The sequence below is a fragment of the Pyxicephalus adspersus genome, chromosome 12 (assembly GCF_032062135.1).
Source record: "Pyxicephalus adspersus chromosome 12, UCB_Pads_2.0, whole genome shotgun sequence".
Taxonomy (NCBI): domain Eukaryota; kingdom Metazoa; phylum Chordata; class Amphibia; order Anura; family Pyxicephalidae; genus Pyxicephalus; species Pyxicephalus adspersus.
In genome coordinates this window covers 42,710,653-42,719,134 of record NC_092869.1, presented here as the reverse complement: position 1 = coordinate 42,719,134, position 8,482 = coordinate 42,710,653, and the positions used below count along the sequence as shown (strand labels likewise).

Genomic DNA, 8,482 nt, shown 5'->3' with positions numbered 1-8,482 from the left:
GGCCCGGGACAAATCCCTGGAACCCTAAGGGAGGGCCCGGGACAAATCTCTGGACCCCTAAGAAGGGCCTGGGACAAATCTCTGAAACCACACAAGGCACTGCAAAACCCGGGAATTATTTCTGGATCTCTGGACAAACCCCAGAAGGCCCGGATATATTTCTGGGGATCTGAACAGATCACCGGAACCCAGAACTCCGATAGAACCATGGTGTCACACAAAGACGAGCAGAGTCTTTAACAGACCTCTAATTAATATTATCCCCCTCCCCCTTCTGTCCCATATAATAATAATAATAATACTACTACTACTAATAATAATAATAATAATAATAATCACCCCCCAGCCTCCTCTTCCTCCTCTCTGCACAGTCGGGCCGGCATTTCTATACGCTTCCCTGTTACCACAACAACAACGCAGCTGTACGTCACTTGGGATCCCGCCCATCGCCTTTGGTTGCTAGGGTGAAGGAGGCGGGACACTTGGAGTTGGTCCGAGCTACACGAGGTTCTCACTTCACCAATCAGCAGGAGCGGAGCGACCTCGTGAATAGTGGAAGGCGTGGCATTCCTTGACACTTGGGACAATGAACCTCTGGTAAGAAAAGCTGGAGAGACACTGAGAGGGTAAGTGGGGTATTAAGAGAGGTATTTTAGGGGGTATGGGTATAGTGGTAGGATTATACAATAGGGGGTATAGTGGTGTTTGCTGTGGATGGGTAAGATGGGAGGGGGTATATGTGAGAATGATGGGTAAGGGAAAAGGGGTTATATGCGCAGGATGGGTTAGAAAGAAGGGGGTAAATTCTGGGGGTGGATAAGATGGAATGGGGTATATCAGAGGGATGGGTAAGGAAGAAGGGGGGTATTTTCTGGAATGGATAAATTGAAAGCGGGTATATGGGAGATGGGTATGGAAGGAGGGGGGTATTTTCTGGGTTGGATAAGGTAGAAGGGGGTATTTGTGGGGGATGGTTATGGAAAGGGGGGGGGGGGTTTTTCTGGTTGGATAGGGTAGAAGGGGGTATTTGTGGGGGACGGTTATGGCAGGGGGGGGTATATTCTGGGTTGGATAATGTGGAAGGGGGGATATGTGGGGGAAGGGTAAGGAAGAAGGGGGTACATTCTGAGGGTGGATAAGATGGAATGGGGTATATCAGAGGGATGGGTAAGGAAGAAGGGGTGTATTTTCTGGAATGGGGGGTATATGTGGGGGATGCGTATGGAAGGAGGGGGTATTTGTGGGAGATGGTTATGGAAGGAGGGGGTATATTCTGCTTTGTATAAGGTAGAAGGGGGTAAATGTGGAGGAAGGGTAAGGAAGAAGGGGGTATAAATGGGGAATAGCTATGAATAATCCTTGGGGTGTCTCCCTGTTCTCTCCTCCAGGTGACAACGGGTCAGAGTCTGGAAGGTGTCGGTGGAAATAATGAGTCGCTTCCTTGCTGTCCTGCGCAGTTGGCTGATGATGGTTTCCATTATTGCGGCTGGAAACACTCTGCAGAGCTTCCGCGATCACAGCTTCCTGAGCGATAAATTATACACGGGGAGGCCAAGCCAAGGTAAGAAAGTGTCTCCCATCTGCCCCACCTGTGGGCACCTCTCCACCAATCACTATGGGACGCAGGGTCAATTGTATGGACGCTGTGTGTAGTATGTATGATTAGCGTGTCACATGTATGTAGTTAGCATGTCTTCTCCCCCCCCCCAGTGAATGGCCTACAGGCTCGCACCTTCGGGATCTGGACGCTTCTCTCCTCTTTGATTCGCTGCGCTTGTGCCATCGATATCCGGAACAAGACGTAGGTTTGACATTTACCCCCACCCCCGTCCCCCCCATGTGGTATCACCTCATCTGATCCTCTCCTCTCTGTCCGCCTCTCTGCAGACTCTACCACCTCACCCTGTGGACCTTCATCCTGGCACTGGCCCACTTCCTGTCTGAAGTCTGGATCTATCACACTGCCCAGATGACCATCGGAGTTATGGCGCCACTTATGGTTGCAAGTGAGTAATGAATGTCCCACCCCATTACACTTCTGTCCCAGTGGCACCGGAATGCGCGGTCTGCGTGCAATCTGCTCATTGGTTCCATCCAGTCAAGATGTACCCAATAAGTGCCAAACTGACTCAGGGCCCTAGTGCAGTGGCACACTTTGTACCTTCTGGTGCCCCTGGGTGCATCCCACCTGAGATCAGTGCATTGATAGAGAATGTGACATGATGTGTCCTGGCAGCAGAGGGCGCTTTGTTGGTGCCTTTTGGAATTTAGGATGGTGGCAGCTGCAGCACTCCTATATATGATGCCCCTCCTACATGTGAGCTGGTACCCAGCTTGGCTTGGCCCCTCTCTCTCTGTCACTCCAGGGAGAGGATCCCTTAGTAGTTGGGGGGTAAACACTGGGGAAGGTGGGGGTTAGGGTTCAGGGCCGGCCCTGGATTTGGTCAGTGAAGGGAGGAGTAAGGTGGGGGTCGAACTCCACAGCTGGCCTTGGATTGGTCAGTGGGGGGGGGGGGGGGTTTGAACTCCACAGCTGGCCCCTAAAATCTGTGGACCCCTAAAGTTGGGCCTGGGACAAATCTCTGTCCCATAGGGTTGGGGGTCTCTCCACATCTGACCTTGGATTGGTCAGTAGATCATCTGATGATGTAATATTTGATCCCTCTGTAAAATCTTTGTACCCCTTGCAGGTTTTTCCATCCTGGGGATGATGATTGGGTTCCAGTATCTGGAAGTTGATCAGGACACGCCCACCACTGCCGCCACAAAGAAGAGGAACTGAGAATGGAGACCCCCCCCCATCCCTGGCCATGGTCCTGGACTGTTCCCAACACAAGGTGCCAACAGAAATCAGACACAGCCCCGGACAGAACATTCCACACCGTGTCATCTTCCTTCATATTATTTTTATTTAAATAAAGACATTTTAGGGGTATTTTTGTCTGGATCGTCTTGATGATTGTGCACGCTTCCGTCTTTGGTAGTCTGGAAGTTGAGGGCCCGGCCCTCAGGTGTCCTGGGTAAGCAGAGGAGTCGGCACCTCACTGCTTTCTGCCATTGCCTTGGTCATCGCCACCTCTACTTCTCTCTGCACGGGTCCCTGGGTGAAAAACAAGGTGTCGTCAATGCCGTATGGTCCCCAAACAGCCCCCCTGACCAGCTACCACCAAAGCCATAGCAGAGCGCCACCAATGGGGGACGGGGGTTATAGCACATTGACACTATACAGACAGACCACAGCCAGGTGTCAGAGCGGGGGTCTGGGATTGGAGGACGGGAGGGGGCTGTTCCATGACATACAGTTTTTTCTACAAAAGGGAAAATGTTAGAAGCGGCTGCCCCGTAGCACCAACATGGCACTTACCTTAAAACTGTACCGTACCGTTTGTCCGCAGCGGGGCCCTCGGTCAGAAGCTGCAACAATATGAGCTGTCAGCAGAGGGCGCCCTGCACCATTCACACAAATCGGAGATTGTGATTGGAGGATTATTTATAGAAATTTTGCTGCCACTCCCAGGTCCACCAATCACAGATCTCTCGTCCTACACACTGACTGCCATCATCAGATCTTCCAACCATGAACTCCATGTATTGTGACCCATCGCCCGATAATAGGCAGACCTGGCTGGACAGCAGAACACTCTGCACATGGCAATCATCCATTTATCGATGGCAATGATAAGCAGCAGAGGATTCTGGGAGCTGGGACAACTGTACAAATATATGATAGAGGTAGATCCCTCCTCGAGGGGGTGGATCTGCACAGACAGGTGCCCTCCACCAAAACTTCAGCCTTCTGTCATCTCTTGATTTATTTATGGGAGAAGAAAAGGCCATGACGGAAGCTGCAGGAATATTCTGCACATCACTGCTCATGGCATGCAAAATCCTCCCCTGAAAAAAACCTGGGAGTGAGCTCTGTTCTACGATTGCTGGGAATTGTAGTTGCTCAGCAGACATGATGGAAATTTGTATAGTGAAGGGTTACTTACTGCATGCAAAGCCTCCTGGTTGGCCCTCTGTCTGCGGAGGTCCGCTTTAATAAACCCTGCAAGAAAAATCCGGGTAAATGAAGGCAGCATGGAGGGGGGGGGGGGGGGGGCGGGGGAGCAATGTAAAGGGGGGGGGGGGGCATACCTGTCATAATTGCACCAACGAGCAGGAAGCTGCACAGTAGGAGGTTGCCAGACTGAACCCCAAATTTCTCCAAAATTTGCCCCTGAGCTGTTGTGAAGATCAATCCGAACACCTGAAAGAAACATACTCGCAGTAAAAATGTAGTGAATTTTTACTTTTACAGACTTTGATGTTTAGACAAATAAATATTTTAGTACTCTCTGGTGCCCGAGGCCTGTGTATGGTGGTACCAGGGGCCCACATGTGGTGATGTAGTTTATGGTGGCGTCTGCAGCCTAATCTATGGCGATGCCCAGGGCCCGTGTATGGTGGTACCCGGGGCCCACATATGGTAATGTCCGCATATGCTGGTGCCCGGGGCCCACAAACAGACAAACTGATCCTTAAGGGATTTTGTAGGCACATTCTCCTGGGCATTCAGCAATCTCTGAACAGTATAAAGTACAAAGCTGCTGATTGTTCTGGAATTCATGGAATGTCCAGAATGCTGGGAAAACTTTAACCCTTCAATTGTAGCCACAACTTAGATAAAATTACCCTGATAGTAGTCTTCATAATATGTCGGGGTTCTTCCTGCCACCTCTGGGGTCCCTAGGGATTCTTCAATATTCCTGCCATCCCTTTATACCTCCTGTCTCTCTAGGACATCACTGAGTGCCTTTGGCCCATTCTGTCCCCTTTGGGGGCTTCTGGACCTTGATACAACCCCTGACGCTCCAACTGTTCCTTACAACTTTTAAGACCCCTAACTCCCCTCACCTACTTATTCGTATTCCTGACTCTTCCTGCCACCCCCGAGGGCTCCAAAGGCACTGTTTTTAACCTACACACACTCACCTGTGCAGACATGTTCAGCAGACCCGATGAAGTTCCCTCTGATTCCGGATAAGTCAGCTCTGCTGCAAACTCGAATCCCAGAGGGAGATAACCCGTCATAAAGAACCTGGAAGATCCAAACCAATGTCACATGATCAGAGTACCCAGGGAATGACCCTCCAGATTCCAATCACATACTGCCTATGGATGGGACACCAGAGTCAGACCCTCACACAGCACTGAACCTCTAACATTTCATTTCTGCCAAAAGATACCACACTTCCCCAACCCGAATTAGGGAGGGGGATCAGCTTCCTCAAAGACTGAGCTACAGTGGGGGACTCCCTGTACTCACCCTAGACAACCAGCTGTGATGAAGACGGCCCACAGGTAGCCAAGGTTCAATATAAATGTGAAGACCACCATTCCAACCAATGACAGGACATAGACTGCGAGCGTCGTCTGCCTGAGAGAGAGACCAGGGAGAGTGAAATCCATCAAGGGGAAGATTGCGGAAGGAACAAGAGAGATACAAGGGGAAACTTTGCAGAGGGAAATGGGGGTGCAACATGATATAGTGGAAAGGAGAGGGAGAGAGAAGTCAGAGATAATTGAAATCCATAGAGAGGGACCTGGATGGAAAGAAAGATATTGGGCGGATAGAGGAATATATAATAGAGATAATATATAAGAAGGGGAGAGAGATATTGGGCATTGGAGTCAGAGAAAGAGACATAGATATACAGGGGAAAAGGGTAACAGAAGGGAAGTTCCAGAACTGGGTGTTACTGGGTTGTGGGGCAGAGAGAGAGAGAGACCAGAAAATAATAAAATAAAGGTCTCTGGGGAGAGATACAGATTTGGGGGAAGCAGGGGGAGATTTGAGATAGGGGGTAAGAGGCAAAGGAACGAAAAGGGAGAAATGAGTGGATATGTAGGGGAGGAGCGAGGGAGTAACAAAGAGGGAGACACAGGAGACAGAGTGATACTTTGTGGTAGAGGGTGAAATACTGAAGGCAAAGGGAATAGGGGAACTGACAGTAAGAGAGGTGGGACAGCCTGGAGGCATATAGCGTGTAGGCACACCCAGGAGAGCGGCAGGCTAACCCCATGGGTCATTATCTTACTTGTATGACTTGGTCCTGTCCAGCCAGAGTCCAGTGATAAGAGAGCCACACATCCCAGCAATGGTAATTGTCAGGCCTATCCGTCCAGCATTTACCTCCTTCCCCTGTATAGACAAGAGAGTGAGAATCCTGGGGCAGTATGCAGGGGAAAATAGTCTTGTTACACACAGGGCAGAGAGCCTGGCACACTCAGCACATTTAGTGTGGTACAGTCAGGAAATTGAGCCTGGCACACATGATTTATTGAGCGTGGTACACTCGGGGTAGACAGATTGGCACACTCGGGGTAGTGGGCACTTACCGGGTAATGTTCTATCACCATGCGGTTCAGTAAGGTAGACAGAGCGTAAAATGCTCCTGTATTTAAACCTGAAATAGCAAAAATTATATCAGAATATGACAATGGGTGCAGGGACTGCCATCCATCAGCCCACCCACACGGGCTAAATGTAATATCAGAAATTACTTGTGTGATTAATGGGTGAAGAGGACCTGTCTCCTGTACTGCTGGAGTGCCAGGACAGCGTACAATACAACCTGAGTAAATACAGCATGGCTACATTGCCAGGATCTTGTTCAACATTAAGGGTCTCTCTCAACCCAATTTTACCAGCAGCTGCATGGTCATTGCATTCTTTAGATAGATTCACCCATACATTCTGTCTTCATAGATACATTCTACCACTAAAGATGGATCTACCCCACACATTGCTCCTCTATAGATGGATCCCTAAACATTCCACCTATATAGATGTATACCCCTCTATACGTAGTGCCTGAATAGATTAATCCTCCTATACATTCCATCTTTGTAGCTAGATTATCCCCATACATTTCACCTCTATAGATGGATCCCGCCCATACATTCCATGTCTCTAGGTGGATTTCCCTCCATATATTCCACCACAATAGATAGATCTACCCCATACATTTCCCCCTCCATAGATGGATCCCCCCCATTCATTCCGCCTCCATAGATGGATCCCCCCATACATTCTGCCTTCATAGATGGATCCCTCCCATACATTCTGTCTCCATAGATGGATCCCCTCCATAGATGGTTACCCCCCCATACATTCTGTCTCTATAGATGGTTACCCCCCCATACATTTCCCCTCTATAGATGGCTACCCCCCCATACATTTCCCCTCTATAGATGGCTACCCCCATAAATTCTGCCTCCATAGAAGGATCCCCTCCATACATAGATGGATCCCCCCCCATACATTCTGCCTCTATAGATGGATCCCCCACACATTCTGCCTCTATAGATGGATCCCCCATACATTCTGCCTCTATAGATGGATCCCCCCATACATTCTGCCTTTATAGATAGATCCCCCCATATACTCTGTCTCTATAGATGGATCCCCCCATACATTCCGCCTCTATAGAGGGATCCCCCCCATACATTCTGTCTCTATAGATGGATCCCTCCCATACATTCTGTCTCTATAGATGGATCCCCCCCATACATTCCGCCTCTATAGATGGACCCCCCCCATACATTCTGTCCATATAGATGGTTACCCCCCATATATTCTGCCTTTATAGATGGATCCCCCCATACATTCTGTCTCTATAGATGGTTACCCTCCATACATTCTGCCTCCATGGATGGATCCCCCCCATACATTCTGTCTCTATAGATAGTAACCCCCCATACATTTCCACCTCAATAGATGGATGCCCCCATACATTCTGTCTCCATACATTTTTCTGCTTTAACTGAACATGTGACATATATTATATGTTGAGAAGATATTGTGTGAGTTGCTCAATCACATCCGTGATGACACTTCTGACTGTCATGTGACTCACCATATGATACAACCAGCAGAATGAAGTTTCGGTTCCTCAGCAGTCGCAGTATTGACTGTTTATAGGAGTACTGACCAGGGGAAGCAGAGAGCTGAGCAGCCTGTGCCGGGGTGGGTGGGAGCCGGGGAGCCTCCTGGAAGACTAAAAACAGCAAACTGTTTATAACAGTGTGAGAACCACACCTCTGCCATTCCACACACTACACCTCTGACATTCAATGCACACAGCTGTCCCTACACCTCTGACATTCCACACACACAGCAGTGCAACTCCCCTTGACATTCCACACACAAAGCTGCCCCTACACCTCTGACATTCCACACACACAGCTGTTATACACCTCTGACATTCCACACACACAGCAGTGCAACTCCCCTTGACATTCCACACACACAGCTGTTCTGCACCTCGAACGTTCCACACACACAGCAGTGCTACTCCTTTGACACACACAACTGTGGAGCACCCCTGACATTCCACACACTACACCTCTGACATTCAATGCACACAGTTGTCCCTACACCTCTGACAACACACACATTGGTCACTAAACCTTTGACATTCCACACACAAAGCTGCCC

At 49.3% G+C, this 8,482-nt stretch overlaps 3 protein-coding genes across 6 annotated transcripts in view; 1 reads left to right on the top strand and 2 right to left on the bottom strand.

The window, feature by feature from the left end:
- The window catches only part of TTLL5 (tubulin tyrosine ligase like 5), a 13,035-nt gene extending 12,518 nt beyond the window's left edge, over positions 1 to 517 (bottom strand). For all 3 annotated transcript variants that reach the window (XM_072429044.1, XM_072429045.1, XM_072429046.1), the window contains exon 1: positions 340 to 517. In XM_072429044.1, coding sequence (XP_072285145.1) covers positions 340 to 383 — 44 coding nt within the window. In that variant the 5' untranslated portion in view covers positions 384 to 517. The remainder of the gene's footprint in view (positions 1 to 339) is intronic.
- ERG28 (ergosterol biosynthesis 28 homolog) lies at positions 488 to 2,935 on the top strand. The gene is made up of 5 exons (XM_072429049.1): positions 488 to 626; positions 1,389 to 1,561; positions 1,711 to 1,801; positions 1,888 to 2,006; positions 2,691 to 2,935. The coding sequence occupies exons 2-5, from the start codon at positions 1,429 to 1,431 to the stop codon at positions 2,780 to 2,782; spliced, it is 435 nt and encodes a 144-aa protein (XP_072285150.1). The 5' UTR covers positions 488 to 626; positions 1,389 to 1,428; the 3' UTR covers positions 2,783 to 2,935.
- The window catches only part of FLVCR2 (FLVCR choline and putative heme transporter 2), an 8,589-nt gene continuing 2,998 nt past the window's right edge, over positions 2,892 to 8,482 (bottom strand). The window contains exons 4-12 of one of the 2 annotated variants that reach the window (XM_072429048.1): positions 7,902 to 8,042; positions 6,382 to 6,449; positions 6,081 to 6,184; positions 5,309 to 5,419; positions 4,975 to 5,080; positions 4,138 to 4,249; positions 3,993 to 4,048; positions 3,365 to 3,414; positions 2,892 to 3,100 (exon numbers count right to left, since the gene is read on the bottom strand). In XM_072429048.1, the coding sequence (XP_072285149.1) occupies positions 3,079 to 3,100; positions 3,365 to 3,414; positions 3,993 to 4,048; positions 4,138 to 4,249; positions 4,975 to 5,080; positions 5,309 to 5,419; positions 6,081 to 6,184; positions 6,382 to 6,449; positions 7,902 to 8,042 (770 nt within the window). In that variant the 3' untranslated portion in view covers positions 2,892 to 3,078. The remainder of the gene's footprint in view (positions 3,101 to 3,364; positions 3,415 to 3,992; positions 4,049 to 4,137; positions 4,250 to 4,974; positions 5,081 to 5,308; positions 5,420 to 6,080; positions 6,185 to 6,381; positions 6,450 to 7,901; positions 8,043 to 8,482) is intronic. The other variant, XM_072429047.1, reaches the window with a different exon arrangement.

Excerpts from the sequence above, each read along its gene's own strand:
- ERG28 (XM_072429049.1), top strand. The coding sequence starts at position 1,429 with ATGAGTCGCTTCCTTGCTGTCCTGCGCAGTTGGCTGATGATGGTTTCC. Across the intron at positions 1,562-1,710 it reads CACGGGGAGGCCAAGCCAAG|TGAATGGCCTACAGGCTCGC; the intron begins GTAAGAAAGTGT and ends CCCCCCCCCCAG. Across the intron at positions 1,802-1,887 it reads ATCGATATCCGGAACAAGAC|ACTCTACCACCTCACCCTGT; the intron begins GTAGGTTTGACA and ends GCCTCTCTGCAG.